The sequence below is a fragment of the Crocuta crocuta genome, unplaced genomic scaffold, assembly GCF_008692635.1.
Source record: "Crocuta crocuta isolate KB4526 unplaced genomic scaffold, BGI_CrCroc_1.0 scaffold98, whole genome shotgun sequence".
Lineage (NCBI taxonomy): Eukaryota > Metazoa > Chordata > Mammalia > Carnivora > Hyaenidae > Crocuta > Crocuta crocuta.
Window position 1 is genome coordinate 113611 of NW_027532593.1, and position 22655 is coordinate 136265.

Below are 22655 nucleotides of genomic sequence, written 5' to 3' on the forward strand. Positions count from 1 at the left end.
CACTCCCCTTCTTGACACACTACAACATACTTTCCTCTAGTTTGCCTTTCTCTTAACAACCTAGTGAGTAGTAAGTAGCTGAGTAAATTTTACAGCTACATAGATTCCATTAAATGGATGTACCAGTTTTTTTTTTTAACTAATCCCTTAATTTCGATTGTTTTCTGTTTCTGTTTTCTGAGTTGCGCATGTCTTTTCATTTTTTGTAAGACTGTGTTTGGGATAGATCCCTAGAAACTGGATTGCTAGGTCAAAGCATCACTGTGTATGTATATAATGCTGCCAGCTATTAAAACTACATAGGGCTATTTTGCAATGACCACCAGGGAATGTTGGAGACTGTTTCCCTATAACTTATGTTAAGAAAGTATGTTGTCAGATTTGGAATATTGCAAACCTATAGAGAAATGGTTCACTTCATACACTTTTAATTTTATTTTTCTTAATTTTTTTTTCTTATTATGAATAGGTAATCTTTTCACATGGTTAAAAACCATTTGCAGTTTCCCTTTGATTGGTCTACTCATTTCTCTGGCTCAGTTTCTATAGGATTGTTGGCCTTTATTTTAGAAACAAGCCAATCATTTTAGTCAAAATATAGTTTTCAACCCTCTAATCATGTAACTTCTCAGCACGTATTTTTTCTTGAAAAGTAGTGACTGGCACAAAAATTCCAAATGCAGTTATATCAGCATCAAACAGGAGAGAAAAAACACTGGGCTTGTCATCTACTATCCCCTTGTCAATTAAAAAGCAAATTCTGCACCTTATATGCTGAGACATTGCTTAGAATTGAGATTTTCCTCTGCCCATAAGCTTGTCTTCTCCATCCGACATTCAACTAATGACTTCATCGTCCTCAACTGCTTAGCTATGTCTGACAGGACAACCATACACATGTCTCTGTAATACTGGTTGTCAGTTGTGCAGCCAACTGTCTAGGTACAAGCCACTTAAACCAAGCTACCTCAAATTTTTTGGAAAATGGCAAGACATTAATAAGTCAATACTCAGGTCATTTACCATTTCCTGCTCTACTTCCTTGGCTATAATATAAAGCAGCTGGAGAAAATGATACCTACAATCTTATCAAAGTGTTAAATTATCTGGTCTTACATCATTTCCTTTTCAAACTCTAGTAGAGACTACCCAAACTGCCTTGAAAGTGTAGCTCCAAGTAATTTTTCCAAGTTCACTCCCCAGTTCTTCTCAAAATTTCTTCTACTCATTAATCCCCGAAGACTTCCCGTGCCTTGTTTTATATACCCCTTGTTTTCAGAGTGTGGGCTTTAAGCCAGAAGCACCAGCATTGCCTGGAAACTCAGAAATGCAAATTCTTGGGATCAATCCCAGATTTATGGACTCAAGAAACTGGGGCAGAGGCCCAGCAGCATGTACCTCACAAAATCCCCCATCCCTCCCTGTGACTGATGTATGCTCAAGTTTGAGAAAGCAATGACTTAGACTAATCTTAACCACAATTCTTAGATGCCCTTGCTAAAGCCATTAGCTTATTACACTTTATATAATACCAAGGTTAAGTTCCAGCTGTTTTTTCACATTTATGGTCTCCCCAAGTAAACTATAAAGAATCAGGTCTTTAACTCATTGTCAAACAACAGTGCATAGTTTTAGTCATGTTCCAAAGTTTGCAAAACCGTAACTACATATGGCTTGATTTGCTTTATTGTTGCTTTGAAAATATCTCAATTAAATGTCTCAGTAACAGTTACGTGAAGGCAGTCTTACAGACCATGTAGCAAAACTGAATTTGTTTGCTTCAGCCAATTATCACAAATCTGCTGTTTAAAGCCTCATTCTGGGAAAGTGCAGATGAAGCTCCCAGTAGGCTCAGTAATGGCCCTCCAAGAGGTCCATGTTCTAACCTCTGTGAATATTACCTTATGTGACAATAGGGAATATATAAGTGATTAAGGATTTGACATAGGGAGATTCCCAATCACCCAGGTGGACCCAACGATGTCCTTAAGAAGAATAAGAGGGAGCAGAGGGAGACAAGATGACCAAAGAGAGAAGACAGGGTGACAGGAAGAGAGACTTGAAGATGCTACATTTTTTGGCTTTGCAGAAGGAGGAAGAATTCCAAAGAATGCAAGGAATACAATTCCCGGAAGTTGGAAAAGGCATGAAGAAAGGTTCTCCCCTAGAGCCTCCAGAAGGAACTGCCCTACCAACACTCTGACATCAGCCCGGTGAGACTGATTTTGGACTTCTGGCCTCCAGAACCCTAAGAGAATTCATCTTTGCTGTGCTAAGCCACTTAGGTTTGGTAATTTGTTGCAGAAGCAATAGGAAGCTAATACAAAATTTTTCTGACAAGTTTTTATTGTGAAATATTGGATTTAGAAAAAAGTACAAAATGTCAACAGTCAGATGTGTACAAGTACAGTATTTCAATAGTCTATACATGTGAACAGCTTACCAGGTTCACTGCAGAATGCATCTTGAGACCAATACAATCTAAAAAGGACTGCAATATTCACAGGCTATTAATACATAAATAACTTGGGCCAAAATGACCCTCACTGGTAAATGCTAATTAAGAGCGGAAAACGGGCTAAAAAGCACAATACGGCACACCATAGTATCTCCTTACAGGTCCACATTTAAAGAGTATCAGCTCATTATGTCAATACACTACAGATCCAGGACTGGGACTCAATTACTAGTTTATACAATTGCAAAAAAATTAAGTTATAAAATACGGTCATGGAATAAAGAGAGGGTATTTAATTAAGACTAAATACTGTGAAGCCCCTAAAAGGTTTTAGCCTTGGAATTTACAAAGCTTAATTATTTAAACTGGTTTTCAATTTTTAATCTGTTTTGTAAAAAAGGGGGAAGGGGCACCTTGCTTTTTTTTAGTAGCAGCTCCAACAAGTTATAAGAATTACATAGTTTATTTTAAAATCATAATGACCACTGTGGAGATAAATGGCTATGAAACCAGAATATAAAACATTATAAATTTTAAAGAAAGGTAATGACTATCTTATGAATTTAGCAAATCCTGCAAACATTAAAATCTGTGTTAAGAAGGCATTATCCACCATTTTGAGAGTACTAAATTTAGGAAGATTATTGCACGAAGAGCTCATAAAAATAAACTGGTTTAAGTTTCCAAGTCCGACTGATTCAATCTTTTCTATTACTTCAAAATTACCCTAGATTATACGTTTTCAAACTGGACAAAGAATTATTTGGTATCAATGTATAACAACAAGCTATAGGAATAATCTCCTAAAACATCAGTTATGTTAAAAACAGTTATAATCATCCTGTGTTCCCAGGAGATGATCTTTGACCTGACATTCATAATCATTGCTTGTTTAAAAACAACTTAAAAGCTAATAAATTTAATAACAGTTTACTTAAAACAAATTTATTCTTGCCCATAAATTCCTAAGAAGAAACTCTCTTCCACTCTATACAGTGTATCTAGCAATGCCTGATGTTTTAAAATTGAACTAAAAGTCTGAACTGGCATTTATCAACGAGGAGATCAAATCCATTAAAGGCTGAAAACCACTGGATCAGAAAATAATTAGTCAATAACTTTACATAACCTATCCCAACCTACCTTAACCATTTATAGACAATTTTAAAGACTCTGATATAATTTTCTTATAAATAGTGCCTGTATCTTACAGTAGATTCCAATTTACTCAAATATAATCATGGATTGATTTAAGTTATTTAAACTTTTCCAGATTTGCTTTAAACTTACAAATCAAGTATGGTGTACATAAATATTAACTTAACCACATATTATAGGGAAAGCAGATATATGGACCCCTGCAGAAAAATTATAAATTTTAAAAAAACTTTTATAAAACAAAAAGAAAGCAAAATAAGTAACTCGCAAGATATGAACATGAAGCCATAGGACATAAAAAATAAAATTACTCTATCAAATGACTTAAAATTAAATCTTTGGGGAAGTATTTTTACATAATTCAATGAATTCAGTGACCAACAGCTTCTCATATCACATACAAACAAACCACAAAATCATCTAGAGTCTATATGCATTATCAGTTCTTAATGCAAACTCAAAACATTTTACTAACAACTCTGATTTCCTTTTGAAATAGGCTTCTGTACATATCTGTTTATATACAAACATTTATTAAACATGATTTTAAAACAAACCGTATGTACAAAAGATCGGCATTCCTATAAATAAAAACATTAGGTGGCAAAAAGGCACTTGTAAGTAAAAATCTACAGTAGTTTGTACAAAACAGAACACATTTTACCTTGGATACTGTACAATAAACATTAATTCCTATACGAATAATGAAAATTCTAGTTTACTAATGTTAATGATGTAACTTTTAAAAACATATTTACATATACTCTGAAGTTCATTTAATAAAAGCACCATGATTTTCTCCTAAATATGTTGATGCAAAGTAAAAACACAATTGCCAAAAAACCAGTGTTCACCATTTTCCTTGTTTAAAAGTTTTTGTATTTCTAAATTGAAAACTGTTCATCTGAAATTAGCATAGTGTAAAACACAAAACGAAACCAACCCAAAACCCTGCTTCTCTGACTTCTGAAAACCGTAATCTACTCTATTATTGCCTGTTGCATTTTATAAAGAGCAGTACTCATGCACTCCTTTACAAGTGTTTAATACTATTGCTGGCAAAAAAGTTCCTGGATATCAAATAATTAAAAAGTAACTTCAAGCCAGTTGAAGTTTTATTTGAACGTTTTACAACTTAAAAAATGCTGTATATCAGTTACAAAAGTGAATAGGAAACACGCCAACTCATTTGGTGTGCAAAAATATTTCTCCACTACACAGAATTTAAGGGCTTCACAGAATGTTTTTCAAATATACATTTTCAGCAGAAACACTACATGAAAAACTACTTTCTCAAGGGGATGTTAGTACGCTTCCACTTCTGTCAAACTTTTTACCCTTTGACAATGCTGCGACCTGTTTGAGTAGTTCTCTGTTTTTGGCCTGTAGGAGAAAAAAACATTTAAGATGAAAAAGGTTTGAAATATTAAGTCATGCTGAAGAATACTACTTATTTAATGCTGTTCTTTTCACTTATAGAAGAAGATTTCATTGAAACAATTAGGATAAATGAAATAGTTGGTATATTTAGGTTCCTCTCTTTAATGCTGGATACGGAGAAGGAAAATTCTACATTGGTTTATCACCTCCCCCTTTGTAAATGTCAAAGTAATTGTTGTCCAAAGATATAATCAGTTAGAAACAAGGCAACTTAGAGTGAAATCCATTTAAAAGAGGGTCAAGTTTTAATTAAGTAAAAAATGTTTGGTTCCTTATCTTAAAAACATTAAATGAAAACTATGAAAATAAATTTTATAGTTAATGACTTAAGTGATGACTTGGGAGGAATACTGCCCCAAAAATGTACAAAATTTTTCAGATGACGTTTATCTATTTATAGAATAAGCACAAATGTCCTTTTTGCAAAAATATTCACTCTTTATCACTTTGCCAAAGGGACTTTCTCAACTTAATGCTATTCAAACAATTTTTTTTGAAGCACCCTTTCTGATCTTATTAGTGTTTAATTGCCGTAACAGTAATTTGGTACTGGCTTTGATGTAATTTGAACATTTACACACCATCATTGTTTTCAGATTTGTGAAAAGGCTGAAATTTTTCTTTAAAGATTCAAAATTTCACTCTGCCCTTGATCTGAACTGTTCGTGCACATCATGCAAACGTTCCACCGACCACTGGCAAAAACACTGTCCTTGAAGCAATGCACTATGACAATCACCAGTGTTTAGTGAGGAGGAATGTGTAAGGAGGGACGACCTTCAAGTGAATATTTTCATGTTCTGACAGTCTTTGTCTCTCTGTGCAATCTCTTGACTGTGAAACAGAGATAGTAAGGGCCCTCCATATCTACAAATACATTCATAATCAAACACCTTTAGAGTTTCGGAGTCCAAATGTGGAGAGTGTGACAATGGACTGGAATCTGAGCACTGCCCCAAGAACAAAACTGCCCCAAGAATAAAATGTCTCCACTAGTTTAGGGAGGAAAACCATTTATTTTCCTTCACAAGTCTCAGGAATCTTTATTATCTAGATATACTTTTTAACCCTGGAGCTTCGTCTTCTCTCATTTTGGCCTCTGTAGGGCAAGAGAACACCCTGCCCCCTCTCTGTGGCCCAACTTAAACCCGTTTCGTGAAACATAAACCTTTTCCAAATTCTGAACTTCGTCTCCCCCACCTTTCTTCAACCAAACTCTCCCCAATTAATACCTATTTCCTTCCAAATGCAAATATTTATAGATTTCATATCTGCAAATCTAATCATTTTGTTTGGTTGCGTATACAGCATTTCTCTCTATCCAACAGTTGTTAAATAAGGTGGTAATTAAAAGAGTTCTAATTTCAAATTCAATTTCAATTTTAAATCTAGAAAATCATAAAGAATTTAAAAGGAGTTTTGTTTTCTCTTTAAAATTAAACAGTTTGAGAAATTCAGAGGACAAATAACGAGAACGTCTGGTAGCTAGCGGTGAGTCAAGTGAGTACACTCATGATCAACTGGTTTATTACTTGGGTGACCAGTCTTCGTCAATGTAATAGTTTTAAATTATTTTCTTTCTATTGTTAGCTATATGTTATTTAACTTATAATAGACTCTTGCTAAAAACAAATCTTAACAGAAATTTTAAAATACAGATTAATGAAGGACATAAAAAAATTATACATTTGTACATGTGCCTCAAAGAGACTGCCATCAGACCTCTAAGTTTTCTTTATACAAAACCTTTTATAGTGACATACCAAATCATTAAAAAGTTAATATTCAAATTATCTTTTCTCAGTCATCAATTAGAACATCAAACACAAAAATCAAAGAGTTTATAATTTTCATATTCTAAGTATAAAACACAAGAACATTAAGTGTTGAAAGCAGTTTTTCCTTCTCATTGTTTAGCAGCTAATTTTCACTTTGCATTTATATATTCAGTTTCCTAATCACATCACTAATAAACTTAGTTGCTGATAAATTATGTAAGAAAAAAGCCTTTAAGAAAAATAAACAGTGCATCAGTTGTTAAATGGAGACAAGCCCAAATGTGTATTATTCTAACTTAGGTACATTAAAAACATACTTTATAATGCAATACTTAAATATGTATGCACTTAAAATTTTTATCCTAACATTACTTCTTTATTATGCACCCTGAAAAAAATCATTTAAGACTCTTAATAAGTTAAGCTAAAAATGTTTAGAAACACTGGCCTAAAGGAAAGACTTTTTGCTACAAAAACCTGCAGTTATTTTCTCATATGTAAAACAGAAACATCATTACCCCAAGAGGTGTTGAAAGCACTAATCAAATATATACAACACTTAGCCTAACACAGAGGCCGATACATAGTAGGCACTCAAATCTTAGTCCCTTGCCCCCCCTTTATTAACTTAGCTCCTAAACAAAAGGTAGAATTTTTTATTTGCTAGTTTTTTGTTTTAGACAACTTAGGTTGTATATTTTGGTATTTTGCATAATTTCTGCATAATTTTACCTTGTGATGCTCAGATTAAATCCCAGTTTTAATAGTTAAAAATGTTTTGAGAACTTTTAGAACAAAGTAAGTTTTCTGCTACAGGGTTCAGTCTTTTATCACAAAAAGATAAGTAAAATAGTTAACTATGTTTATACACCTAGGCAGAAAACCCTACTTGTAAAAGGGCATACAACTATAAGAGATTGTCTCCAGCAATAACACAAAAGATATAGGGAAGTGGTCTGCTAACAAGGGTGAAATAGAACCTGAGTGACCTGAGGTGGTAGGAACACAGCAGAAAGTATAGTTTAATCTGAGTCAGAAGATGTAGGTTTCTATGTCAGTTCTGATTAATTATATGACCGTCATTTCATCTATAAAATGGGAACTCAAAGTTACTGTAAAGAGTAAATAAGACAGCCTATGTAAAGTCAGGTTAGAAATGTCATACTTCTATATAAACATTAGTTGCTATTCTATTCTATGAAACCTCAGCTACAGACCAAGAAAACTTAGCCTTAAGATACCAATCAGGCTAAGATGTCAAAGAGAAGGTCCCCTGTGCTTACAGTAATAAAATAAAACAACAGATTGCTATTTTGGACAGTGAGAAGTACTAAGTTTTATCATAACCTTAAGTATTGCTCAGTTTTTCTGTTACCTCAATTCTAGATTTACTTGAGTTTTGGTTACACCACATTAAATCAGAGATCATGCAGAAGATTCTGTTGCCAGGTAATCATTAAGCATTAATAAGTGAATGAGAAAAATAAGAATATCATAAAGCAAATATTTGCTGGTGGATGATAATGTACAAGAACCCAAGTCATATGGGTAATTTTTCAGGACAGAGGGCAGATGGACATTTCCATAAATTAACACTCATTCAACAAACTGAGTGCCTACTATGTGCCAGATTCCACACAAGGTTTCCCTTTAAAACTGTTTGTAAGATCAGCATTAAGACTAAGACTATAACTCAAATTTCAGCAGTTTCCTAAATCCACTTTACAACTTTATTCAATTTAAGCTACCTTTAAAGAAGTATGAGGAATACAAACCAAAAGATAGGAACAGCACATATATCCTGAGTCTACAATGATTAAAAACCCAGGTCAGTATTAATCCCTTCCTTCTCTAGCTGCACTTTCCCAGTAAGTCTGCAGTCTATGAGCTGGCACACATCCTCTATGTTTTTAAAGCTTAAAGCTAGTGAACTTTAAAAACCCTGTTACCCAAAGATGAATTCTCAAAACGTCAGAATGTATAAATCAACAGAACATGTAATTAATTTAGTGTGGTCTGATTTCTAAATTTATGACAGCTAGGTGAGAAAAGGCTTAAATAAGGGAATAATCCATGTCCCTGCTGGATACTGTCCATCTATGCAGGCTGGACATCAGATACTATGGGAACCCTGGGCTTCACCATTCAGTTGTACATATAGTAAAATCCTCCTGAGTATACTTTGCAGTAATCTTGGAGGCTGCCCTTGGCCTAGATCACTAGAGGCTGCCTGCTGCGGCACACAGCAGAATCCTACTGAACACCTTGAAAATCACAAGACTAAGGTTAAAGTGCACTCTTTTGCCTTTTATCACTGCATGTGGCATGAATTTCCTCCACTTGAGGTCCCTAAGAATTGGTTTGGTATGCCCACCTTACACTATCTGGGAGGAAATGGGAAGAATGCTTATACAATGTACTAAAGACCTTATTTTCTCCTTAGTTTCACGAATCCAATTTTTAATTTTTTGCTGTCACCCAATGATCAACTAAACATACTCCATTGGTATCCTCCTCTGAAAACTCCGTATCAATTTCAGACAGTTGTTTTCAGAATTAATAGACTGAATCCCCTATCAGGTGATTTCAAACAATAACACTTAATGGAAGCAGGATTAAGTAGTATTATAAAGTGAAAATCAAAGCTGAAAAAGCACCAAATACACATAAAGTAGGCACACCAATATCAGTCTAAGACAATACTACTGACTAGTACTAGTAAGCAAGGTTAGCCCTCCTTGCCTAACAATTTACATAAATGTTATTTACCTGAAGTTGTTCCACAGTTTCTTTGTGAGCTTTTTCCATACTGTTCATCTTTGTTCTCAAATTTGACTCTTGGTACTGAAAGTCCGCCTTTAGTTCAGTTAGCTGAGAGATAAACAGCCATATATATGTATATGCAAGTGTAATATATATGAGCAGAAACACATCATTTTCAACATACTTCATTATAACATCACAATTCATAACAGAAGTGGAATATATTAGCAGTTTCCTGAGTCTTATAACTTATTCGGAATTCATTTTGTGAAACAAAATTCTATCTACTACAGTGTATTTTAATGGTAAGATAATACCAAACTGTCAGTAAAACTTCTGAGAAGATGCCTTTTTTGTTTCAATTTAAAGATGGTTTCACTGGACGTAGAGTTTGGCACCTAGTATGCCAATAAGAAGGCTTAATAGCCAATACCAGAGGGAAATGCTTCAATTACAACATACTTCCCACTATACATAAGGAAACTGAATGTTAAAAGTGGTTTCAGGTTAAAATAATCTTTTAATGAGAAAAGGAGGTCTCACAGCGGGTGAAGTACAAAGAGGAATGATTTTAACAACCACGAGGCACACTACCTCTACTTTAAAATTTATGTCCAGAATTATGTATCTAATACCACCTAAGACTTGAAGTAAAATGGAGAACAAAGTACAGAAATACAACTAACGTGAAATGAGAAAGAAAAGGGTTACTTTAAAATTTTGGCTAAATTAGACAAATGTAAGAAAAAAGTCAGTGGTCTGAGGAAATACATTCTTTTCTTAAGTATCAGTGACATACATAAAAATAAAAAATCTTTATGACCTCAAACTGAAAAATAAGTTCATATTATATCATTTCATTATTTCTTCATAGAGAAGAAAATTTTGGGTTATTTTCAAATGGTTTTCATTATATGTGCTTTAAAGGTCCGCAAGGTTCTGTTTTGTAGTTACCCAGTAGCCAGTAACCTCAAAGATGTAGAACAGCAAAAAGAAAAAGGAATCATGGTGTATTATATTCTTATTGTCTGAATAAAAGCCCTTGCTTTTGCCAAAGTCAAAGAATAACTGAATTCTCTGTTTTCTACATTACAAAGGAATTCCTGTTCTGAAATGTCAATTCACATCAGATCAGCTAAGATAATTATTCTTGTCACTCCACTGTGTGTTGCCTTCAGATTATGAATTTCTGGAAGATAAGAATCAGGTCTGATTTATTTATTCATCATTGAATCCTCATGATCTAGTACATGGCTAGCTCTAGAAGCCACTGAATAAAGTGAAATAAATTCACGAAAATGCCTTGGTTATCTTACATTTATATTATAAGAAAAAATAGCAAATATGTAGCTATTTTAGGCTTAGAATTATGTTCCTTTATAATGTTCCTATCATTATTTCTTTTCTCATTTGTGTTTTTTTTAAAAAAAGGAATGCTCACAAAAGCAGAAAACTTCCAACAAACTGCACTAACACAGAAGAGTCATGCCATGAAAAAAAAAAAATCTAACAATTCGTTTGGAATTGTTTTATGGCCAACTTACTGTTTTATTCAACTGTTACCTAGATTAATACAGATAACTTTTTATGCAATAGCAATGTCTCTAAAATTTTGTGCATAAAATAAATTTTCATAAAAGCTCAATAATTCAAAAAATTTTGTTAATTAAAAAGAACCATAAAAATCAGGCAATCATAACTATCTTTTTATCTTACATCAATCCTAAATTTCATATACTGAATTTACCTAAAATGCCAAAAGAAAAAGCTCAGATTCAAGCAACTATGGATACTCAGAGACTGATAATTCACACACATATTTATAGTTATGTGTTATTCATAATTTTAAAAGGAATGTGTTTAATGTTTTCCTATTTCATAAGATGTTTGAAATAAGTCAAACTAAATAGTTTAAGACTATAAACAAGTACAAAAATAGGTTCTGTCCTCAAAGATGACCCAACATCAATAACAGCAGCTATGAATACTCAACATGTGGCAGGAGCTATTACTACTACATACTTTCATGTAATCATAACAACCATCTCATGAGATGGTATTAATACTCCCATTTTTACAATGAAAAAAACTGAGCACTGAAGATGTGAAAGCGTTCTGTTCAAGTTCACACACAAAGTATTAGAACTTTTCACTAAACTGACAACATATTTGCTATTCTTTTTTTTCAATTGTTTTATTTATTTCTGAGAGAGAGACAGCGTGAGCAGGGGAGGGTCAGAGAGACAGCGAGACATAGAATCTGAAACAGGCTCCAGGCTCTGAGCTGGCTGTCAGCACAGAACCCGATGAGGGGCTCAAACCCAAGAACTGTGAGATCATGACCTGAGCCGAAGTTGGACACTTAACTGACTGAGCCCCCAATATTTGCTATTCTTAATCTAACTGATAAACAAAGTCCTAGAAAGTGTACTTACTTTCTACAAAATGGTCTTAGACACCTAATGCTAATCACTGACTACCACACAGAAAATTCCCTGTGGCCTAATTTTCACGAGTTATTTGATATGGAGTGAGATACGTACATAATTGGTATTTCAAAGACTCAATTATCCTGTTAAATCATAAAACTTCACATAATATTCCATTCACGTGTCATTTTCAAATTAAGACATCAGGACTATTTCTAAACTACAGGTGTACTGAAAACTAATGTTCAAATGTTATTACAATTCTAATTAGCCCTCAGTTAATTCTTACAACTAAAATTCTGAAAGACCATTTTTACCCATCTTCATTAGATGGCTTATGTTCCAGTTTGGTTTCTGTAATGTGTCTTGTAAGAATCATGCACAACATTACCAAATTATTAAAGTCTAATAAAATCTGCAATTATCCAGCAAAAGTCAACATGTAAATCTTACCAGGCTTCAGTGAACCATGTCCTTACCTTTTTATCTTTTTCTAAAATGGTCTGGTCTCTCTGCTGTAAGAGACGTTTAAGTGACATCACTTCTTCTTTCAGTTGACTTATAAGGACAAAATTGTCTGTTCCCCCACTATCTGCTGACTGATTTATAGAGCTACTAAAAAGAAAAAAGTAAAACACAGTTAAATGAAGTAGAAGGAAAATTAGCAGGTGTTCAAATTGCATAAATTAGACAATTCCACAAACATCCTTAAGGCTAATGCAAAAAAATATGTACCTGACAGAAATGGATGCAACTGGCAAATTACCTTACTAATGGCACACATTACATACACCTGCAGAAATATAATTCAGTATTAGCTTTTAGGGGGTCAATACTTCTAGTGTAAAGCAATAGGCAGCCAATTTGTACAGTAACATCAGCAAACTTTTGGCTAATGAACTAAAACAAACTCACGCTCATAATACTTTAAATTTAAATACATTTTCCAAGCAGGTCAGTTTAAAATATCACATTAGATTTGTGTTTCACTGAAGAATAATTAAGATAAAGAGAATGTTCTATTCTATTCAAATCTGTTTTCATTTTTTAATTTTTTCAAAACCCAAATTTATTCCCCAAAGAGAACAACAGTTCAGTGCCACTTGCTTATTGCCAAAATTAAATAAAAATTTTTAAGCGGATTATGGTTACTCTTTTAGGTGACTCCAAAAAGTCAATGTAGAAGATACATGTTTCTATTCTTTTACCTAGTAATAGCTGGCAATCAACCATAACTGTTCAACTAACTTGAATTTTCATAGCGCTAAAGGAATTCATTTTTACCTATCTCCGTTAGATGGCTTAGATTCCAATTTGGGCTTTTTCTTTGGAGTTTCATTCTGAATTGCTGCAGAGGATTTATGGCTGAAACCAAACATTAACAAGAATAATTAGAGTAAAAAGGGCAGAGGCACCACATGACAATTCTTCTTCCTCTAAAATATTACTAAACATCATTGATTTTTTTAAAAGTGTAAGTAACAAAGTTAAAGAGAGGTCATGTTAGAAAGAAAATAAGTGCTTCAGAAAATATGTTAACATATTTACCTCTGTTTCCACAGTCCCTGCTCTTGTTCTGGACTCAGATTGCTGATTCTGAAAAATACATAAATGACAACTAACAACAACATTCATTTAATACATCTACGCTTAACAACATTCTTCCCAATGGACTCAAATTACACAGGTTTAGAATGTTTTATTCAGAAAAGACCTATTTAAGTTTTCAAACTAAGCTAATATATGTTGAATGAATCTAATTCTAGTGAGAGAAGTTCTAATCAAATAAGTACTAACAATCTTAAGTTCTTTAACAAAGGTATAGTGATAGGGATTAAATTCTCTTCACCAGGATAAGGTTCTACAATTATAAAGTTGGACAGTCCTCATACTTAGGTTGCCCTTACTACCTCAGACAGAAAATGTTTCTTCTTTAAAGTTAAGGCCTTCTTAATAATCCTATATGAGGATTTCTCCTTTGGAGTAACTCATGTTGCTCAGAATAGTGTGTCAACTTGAACCAAGAAATGTCTCAATTTATTTCTTTCCTAGTTTTCCTTAGAACTCTTTCCAAAGTTCTCTAGATCTTTCTCTGGTCAGTACTCTTGAAGACTCATGCTGGAAAAAACTGAGAAACTTCACAGTAAAAACAGATTTTACTTTTACTTACAATTAAATGCTGTATTACAAATTCTTTCCCATTATGCCATAACACTAATAACTGCTTTATAACTCACTATGACTCCTACATGCTTTGCTCCTGTACTTGTGTATCAGCCAATCCTGCATTAATTCCTAGTTTGATTCATGTACAGAGCATCTCCTATGTATCAGATGCCACATATTTATATAATATAAGGTGTTAGAGAAGACCTGGACTTTCTGTCAGTTACTTAAAATTCCTGAGCCTTAGTTCCCTTATCTGTAAAAGGGGTATGATATATACCTTGTAAGAGTATGAGGCTTAAATCAGTTTACAGACATAAAAGCACTCCACACAGTACTAGTGTATATATAATAAGTAAAAATACATACATAGATATATTTGTATATAAAACTCACTATTGTAGCTGTAGAAGTTTTTAAAGCAAAAGTAAAAAAAAAAAGTCACACTATGTTCTTTGGAATCAGTTATAAGATAAATACCAAATTGGAAAAATAATGTCGTAATTCTATAAACTTGAGTTACTCTCTATTTGTGGCAATAAATGGCAACCCTACTGAGGAATTCAGTTGCCATTTCTTTCACAAATTTAATTATAAGCATCAGCAAGCCATATAACCACACATTAATAGCACTAACCATATCTCAACGTGATGTGGAACAGTTTGCATGTTCCAATCACATTAATAACATGAGAACAATCACATTTATAATAATTTAAGAAAAACACGTGGAATTCTCATCTTTGTTTTCTGAGGTGGCCATTCCTGGATCCAGACTGACCTGTTTTTGCTCTCCTCTATCCCCACCCATCACTATATATCACAATATGTATGCTCCTCATAATCGTTCCTATATAGTGAACTTAAAATAGGACCTCACAAACTGTCTACTCATCAAATAGTCTATGTCCATCAAATACAAAACAGTAGAAAGGAAAAAAAAAAAAGTAAGGTCAACACTATCTTTGTTCCCTTTACTTTTGAAACCTGTTATTCTTTCAAAAGATGAAGTCACTGCACAGAATGTGATCTTCATAAACATACTCAAAGTGTGTCCTATCACATGCTAAGAAAAATGTATAGAGAAAAGGAATGCTTCAGTTGAGTTTTAGGAGTAGGTCTGACAGATGCCATTATGTTAGTTATTTTGCCATATGTTTTCTTAAAAAAGCAGAAACAAGATGAATGTTCCTTTTGTTCCCTGGAATATTCTGACAGAAACACCAGAAGTTTTCTTCAGAATAGCCAGATTAGAAGTCACTGCCCACTCCACTATTGTGGCATCCAGAAAGCACGACGACAGGGTAAGAAAAGTGGGGAAAATTTCACTGAAGTAAACATCAATACCTCAATAAAACCCCGTAACAATTTAGAATCCAATCTTGTTAATTAGACAGAACTATATTATACTCTAAAAATATAATACATGTTAACATTGTAGGCATCAATTTTTCTGTAAATGAATTTATGTTTTACCTATCTAGACCTTTAGAGACTCACAGAGAATTCTGGTGAAAAATAAATTCTTCTGAAAACTGGTTATCATGTCCCTCTTTTCTCCATTTTAATTTGTACTTAATTTATGCTTTAATATTCTTGATTTTTCCATGAAGACTAAAACCACAGTCAAAACAACTTTATACTACACACATACTACTACTATATAATGTTTTCCTCCTAAGGCACTTTAAAAATCAAGTAGTTGTTAATATTTGAATGGAATTCCTGCCTATGTGTTTTAAAAGAGAGCAAAGTACTACTAGTTTAAAAGATTATTTTTCACATACTTTTGGAACCTTCAGAATTTAGAATGCTTCTATTATGATCACAAGTGACAGTCTTTTAATCTGTTCTGCAAAAACACTGAATGTATATCTCCTAGTCTCTGATTTAATTAAAACAAATTACAAATTAATGATAACTGATAAACATAACTCCATGTGACTGTGACTTGTATTTATAACTGTAAAAATAATTTTTACAAGTAAAATCCTAATAATTACTTAAACAAAAAAAGAATATTTGAGGCCTTTTATAACATAAACCAAAGAAGAATTAACTAACTCTGATGTACTTGTATTCTAACTTCAAATAATCATAATTTTATATAATAATTCCTTAAATGCTCTATCTTTTTTATGGTAAAGAGCTAAACACACTCCTGTGTATAATTTTATACAGGCTTACCTCAAAGGTATTGTGGGTTCTGTTCTAGACCATGCAATAAAAAGAATATTGCAATAAAGTCAAATAAAACTTTTTGTTTCCCAGTGCACAGAACTTACATTTATACCATACTATAGTCTAGTAAGTGAGCAATAGCATTACATCTAAAACAATACATAAACTTTAAATTATTGCTAAAAAATACTAATGCCATCCGAGTCGTCAGCAAGTCACGAATCACTAATCACAGATCACCAGATAAAAAGGAAAAAATTTGAAATACTGTGAAAATTACCAAAATGTGTCACAGACAAATGGAGTAAATGCTGTTGGAAAATGGTGCCCAGAGACTTGCTCAATGAGGGGTTATCACAACCTCTCAATTAGTAAAAAACACAGTATCTATGAAACACAATAAAGGAAAATGTAATAAAACGAGGTGTGCCTGTACACTAAATAGAGTCGGGAAAAAGCCCTAGACTCAAAAAAGCTTACTATGTACAATGTAAACTAGTATCTGCAAAAAGTTAAACACTCATAGAGGTCATTAAAATGCCAAGAGGATTTTAGAAAATATGACTTCAAGGTACTTACTTGTGATGGCTACTGCTGTGACGATGGTGATGGTGATGATGGTGGTGATGATGTTTTGAATGATGCTGGTCTTTCTCAGTAAGAGATGAAGAAGATGAGTTTGAATGTGAAGATCCCAGGCTCTTCCTCTGTTCTTTTGTCTTCTGTAAAACTCTCTTGTATGATAAAGTACAGAGCCAGCATAATAACTTTCCATCAACCTTTTTAAAGAAAATATTTGTATTACATTAAACATACCTCTTAACTGAGTATAAGTGAAAGCAGGCAAGATAAACTATCCAGTTTCTAGTGTGTGTACAATCACGCTCTCACTATCTCTGTCACACACACACACACACACACACACACACACACACACTGAGATTGTTACAAAATGGAAATAAAATTAGATTTCACTGAAACTTCAGAAAATCCCTGTTTGGCATATCATAAAATTGGTGAGGATGATATATGGATCTCCATTAACTTTGGGACATTTTTTAATTTGGAGAAAATTGTTTTCTTATTACAAGGAAAAAACATAAATTGATGATATACTTCAAAGATCTAAACCTAAGGATTGGCCTGAATTCTTAAATCACTGTGTAATTACTAAAATGACAAAGTAGTTCCCACCACAGTGAAAACTGTTAGTTTTAAAAACAAGGAGAGCTTAAATGACATACAGTTGATTCTCATTATTTGCAGGTTTCCTATTTGCAAATTCACCACTTGCTAAAACTTATCTGTAACCCCCCAACCAACTTACAGTGCTTCTGTGATCATTCATGAACATAAACATAGCAGCAAGAAATTTTTGTAGCCAGACAGTAAATGTTCTCTGCTGAGGTTTAAGAAGGTGACACTGCTGCCTTCCTCTTTCAGTTCTTATACCATAAACAGGTGCCCCTTTCACGGCCTATCTAGTGCCATGTTTTCTGCATTTGTGCTTTCTATTGGTGATTCCACTGCTTACAATGATCCCCAAGTGTAGTGTTGAAGTGATGTACAGTGCTCTTTAGCGTAAGAATGCTGTGATGTACCTTATGTAGAAAATACACATCTTGGATAAATTCCATTCAGGCATATAATGCCGTCTGCCATGACTTCAATTTAATCAAACAACAGTTTATATCAAGTAAGATACCTTTGAAGAGAAGTATCCACAAAACAAGATTAAGTATTGATCGACTAATCACATTGTGACCAGAAGCAAGAACCTAATCCTGTACTGTCCCCTTAGGAGCAATAGTTCAATATTTGCTAATTCAGTGTTCGCCGAACTTTAGAGAACCTAACTACCACGAATAATGAGGATCAACTGTACACGTGTCAAGGGGGAGAGAAAGAGACTTCTTTCCAAAATTAGGACTAAACCTATAAAAATAGGATTTTCTTTCTTCTACTTGTTCACAAAAGAAGTGGAGGGACACGTCTTACAACTAGGGTACATATACTGCTGTGGAGGAACCTGGGGGAGCTTCTCAAAGAGACATCCTCCAAATCAACTGAAACTGACAGACAACAGGAGGCCTGTGTGAATGCTGATCAGCAGAGGAATGCCACAGGCATACATACACTTTTTAAGTCACTGCAGGTAGAGAAAAACAAACAATGGTTGAAAACATAAGCCCCGAATCAAAAGGCACAAGACTAACTTTGAATTACACGTGTTAATGTGCCATCAGGTATTTTTTTCACATCAGCAATTTCAAGTAACCAGCAAAAGGTAAGTAACTAAAAGGATTTAAAAGCAACTGGTAATTCTGAACAAAAGTGGGATAACCAAAAAGTACAGAATAGCCATCACAGAATATTTTTTTAAATATACTAATCTCAACGAATCAACATGAATCTGTATGTGATGCAAACAAGGAGAAAATGCACTGTCCTCGCACTTCCATCTAGCTACTTATTTACAGGGACCCAAAGGATACATCAGGTATTGGTGTATTCATCACAATAACTTCCAACCTGTGTGGTGTTTCATTTAATTCCCAGAAGATATCATAACATAAATACCTTTCTTCTTCCTTCTTCCTTTCGATCAAAAGCACACTGTTGTTTGCACTGTTCACAGGTCTGAGGTGGTCCGTATTTTTTTTCTGAATTTGTACAACGCTGACACTTTGTACCAATAAATGCTGCAATTATGTTACAGTACTGACAAGGCTTAGGCTGAAAAAGAGATAGACATTTTAACTGAGACATTGAAAAACATTAAAAATTTACCCAGTAAAATATATACCCATGTACAGACATATTTCTCAGATTAATTAAGGAAATAGGTAAAAAAAATTTTCTGTCAAGTATGTTGCTCTCTCATATTTCACATTTATCACGTTCCCTATTTATTTATGAACATTTGTTTCTAGACTCATGCAACTTTTTGTTAACTCTATTGAATAGTTCAATAAAATCATGGAAAATGTATTTATTATTGGATAGTATGTTGTAAAAGCTACATGTAAAAAAGCTCTCAAAGACTTAAAAAGGTACACATTAATACAAAAGTTTCATATATCCAGTATGTAGGAGCATGAACTAATTCAATATCTTGGTTAGCTTAATTACAGTTTCATTTATTAAAAAAAAATTTAACAACTTCATCATGTACAGGTATAGACGATGAAACGAATATACATTATATGTGAACTTTCAACTTAAGAACCAACACAACCATATTCAATCTAAATTACAACAAACATACCTTGATTTTCTTTGATACTCAAAAGACAATTCAGGATTTTACAGAACCTTAAGGCCAGCACTTTGACTAAGCACAATCGTACTATACTAATGACTGTAATATACATGCAAAAATTTTTTTTTCTAGAATAATGTCAAGACATTTGTGAATAAATGCTTAATTGTGCTGTTACATAAAAACTGTCAGAGGTTCTGAAGACAGGACAAAAGTGTGATTATGCAAACTTTGGATAAGTAGGTTCTCCATAAGGAAAAGTTTGTTTTCTGTGTTTGAGTCTTTACATAATAAAATCATAAATTTCACACTGAAATTCAATATACACATGCACATAAAATGTCTTTATTATGTTGTTATCTTCCAATCAGACTGTCTACAGAAAACTTCTTTCCTGAAATATTTTAATGTGTTGAATATTTAAGGACACAGCAATACATATTTTTTTTTTTACAAAGTCCATCTTTGTGAAAAACTGACTAGTAACAGTAAAAATAAAAATGTAAGACATACTTACCGTGCCAAATTGTTTCACATTTTGAGCACACTTCTTACAAATTGTATTAGTTTTGCTGAAAAGGAAATTGAAGATAGATGAGCAAATTTACATAGCTGAGGTAATTAATACACCGCCAGACTAAAGCAAATATAGTTCGGATTTGACTGTTTGCGTTAGTAGTTCTTAAAACTTACTCTAAGATAGACCAAGGATCTTTTCAGGGATGTGCATTAACCAAATTCACTCTTTTTCATTAACTTTAGACAAATGTTTTTATACATTTTTATTTTTTGGCATAGAAAACAAAACCAAAAAAACCCCCCAAACCCTTATGTTTTCTATGTAGTTCCAAAATCTTCACATTTGCCACTGTTTACAGACAGCATACATCTCCGTGCCTGCTAACCTTCCTCAGGGTTTGGTCGACTAGGATGATGCCAGTAGCTACATGTGAAGAAACTATTTGTTCTTCTCCTTAGGCTACTCTCTTGTCTGTGCCCCCGTTCTTTAACAGGAATCACCCTGTTAAAAGGTATGTCGCATTCTTCTCCTGGTAACAAGTTACTAGATTTCACCCTTGGAAGGTGGTTGGTAATATCACAGACCTTTCCTCAGGTCCATGTCACCACTAATGTTTTGGCCTTTTTCTTTTTTAACAACTTCATAGTATACGTTTGTTTTTGCTTTTTTGGTAGCAAAGCTGTACATTTTCCATGCAATAATTTATTCTCTGTTTCTTCATGTCTAAACTTAAGTCTAGGTGACAAAAAGACCAGTTTTGGGCGACAAGGTCTCTCTCACCACATATAAACGGTTTAAAACTTAAAATTTAAGCTAAACCATTATTTAAGAATGCTTTAATACGAATATGGGATTACAACCCCCACGTACTCCTTACAGACAGTGCTGTCTTTAACAATCAAAAACTGTTCGGTATACAAACCTCTCTTGTTGAAATTCTGATCTGCAGTAAGTACATTTTACAATAGGATGCGCAATCCGACATTCCTGTAATAAGACAATATATGAGAATTTATCTCAAAGTCCCAAATTTCACTTTTCTGGTAGAAAATTACCACACAACCTACTCAAATGTCTAAAACATCAATAATACCTGTCCCCCAACGTACACAATTGAGTGATTTATCATATAAGTGGCCAATTACAGCATACTTCCTTAGAGAAGGCATAGGTGTCTTTGTCTTTATTTGATGTAAGGGGTACGCTACAAATAAATTAAAAAAGCTGTCAGGGCCGATTTCAAGGGTTGGTTAAACGTGGAACTACTTAATATTTTGCACCGTTGATCACAGACAGCATCCCGGCTTTAATGGGATGGGAGGAGCTCCAAATCATAGAGCATTCTGTCCCCAAACCAGTCGCTTCGCTTTCCTGGACAGGGAAGAAGGATGCCATCAGCTTTGCGGCTTCAGGTTCCTAGCAAGAAAGTGCAAAAAGCGTCCCCTGCCTCCCGGTGGAAGGAGAGGACAGACGAAGCAGAAAACCGAGATGAAAACATCTCCACCCCAGGGTCTCTGCGGCATAGACAGGTGGCTGCCTTCACTCAGCCCCACCCCTGAGACCCCTGAATGTTGTTGGGGCCCGGCCCCCTCCTGGGACGCCTTGGAAGAGGGCAAAATTTGGTCTTCCTCTCGGGGGCCTTTCCCATCTATGCCCAGGTCCTCGGATAAAGGGGTCCCGGGTGAGGAGGCGAGAGCTCCAAGCTCCCAAGGCGCCGGCGAAAAGAGCCGGGCTGCAGTGCAGCGGGCACCCAGCTCCCTCGGGCTCCGACCGAGGAANGCGCCCAGGGACCTTGCAGAGCTGCTGGCCCTGGGAGAGCTCCTCGAAGGGGTAGCGCTGTGTACACTTGGTGCAGGCGTACAGGGCCGAGGCCGCCATCCTGCTCCTCAGTCTCCTCCTCTCCTCCACCGCCGCCCGCTCCGAGGCGGGGCCCTACGGGGAACTCGGGCGCCGCCGCTGCCGCCGCCCGGGCCGCGGGCTCCTCCTCCTCCCCCTCCCCTGCCTCGCGCCCACCAGAGCCTCGGCGCGAGAACCCAAGGGCCTGCGGTCGACACTGTCTCCCTCCGCCTCCACTTCCGCCCCCAGCCCTCTCAGTGACGCCGTCCCAGCCGCTCCTCCTTAGGCCCTTATAGCGGCGGAGGGAGACGAAGAGGATAGTTCGATGCGGTTTAGCTGCGCGGCAGCGGATCCGCTTCCTTCTCGGCCTCCCTTCCCCATCTCTGATTGGCTGGGAAGGCTATCGCGTCACTCGATCGCTCCTCCCAACCCCTAACCCTGGGTACGCAGGGAGCTCCCACAAAGGGAGGAAGTTGCTGGCCAATGACAGCCCGTCGCTATCAGCGCGCGAAATCCGCTTCAAACTCGCCCCGCCCCAAGGCGTCTGTAGGTAGCAGCCAGTCCCAGGTTTGAGTGAGAACTCCCCAATCCAATTGGGCAAGCGTTGACGAAGGTTTACTCTCTGCCTCCAGTCTTTTTCCCCCTTGACTTCTATTGGACCAAA

At 35.1% G+C, this 22655-nt stretch overlaps 1 protein-coding gene across 2 annotated transcripts; it reads right to left on the reverse strand.

Moving 5' to 3' along the window:
- Positions 1–4713: 4713 nt before the first annotated feature.
- Positions 4714–22335, reverse strand: FAM76B (family with sequence similarity 76 member B). Of its 2 annotated transcripts, none has more exons than XM_077779941.1 (10): positions 21947–22335; positions 21078–21142; positions 20153–20207; positions 18954–19109; positions 16953–17152; positions 13575–13622; positions 13311–13391; positions 12506–12638; positions 9604–9705; positions 4714–4999 (listed from the first exon to the last, which is right to left on the reverse strand). In XM_077779941.1, the coding sequence occupies exons 1-10, from the start codon at positions 22031–22033 to the stop codon at positions 4910–4912; spliced, it is 1017 nt and encodes a 338-aa protein (XP_077636067.1). In that variant the 5' UTR covers positions 22034–22335; the 3' UTR covers positions 4714–4909. The 2 variants fall into 2 exon arrangements, with proteins under 2 accessions (XP_077636067.1, XP_077636066.1); XM_077779940.1 differs by having other exon boundaries at positions 12506–12641.
- Positions 22336–22655: the final 320 nt, after the last annotated feature.

What these genes read in the sequence shown, in the direction of transcription:
- FAM76B (XM_077779940.1), bottom strand. Translation starts at nt 22,033, where the DNA reads ATGGCGGCCTCGGCCCTGTACGCCTGCACCAAGTGTACACAGCGCTAC. An exon ending in AGGAAGAAGGAAGAAGAAAG is followed by an intron (nt 17,153 to 18,953) that starts GTATTTATGTTA and finishes TTCTTTAAAAAG; the next exon opens with GTTGATGGAAAGTTATTATG. An exon ending in CAGGGACTGTGGAAACAGAG is followed by an intron (nt 13,392 to 13,574) that starts GTAAATATGTTA and finishes GTTTGGTTTCAG; the next exon opens with CCATAAATCCTCTGCAGCAA.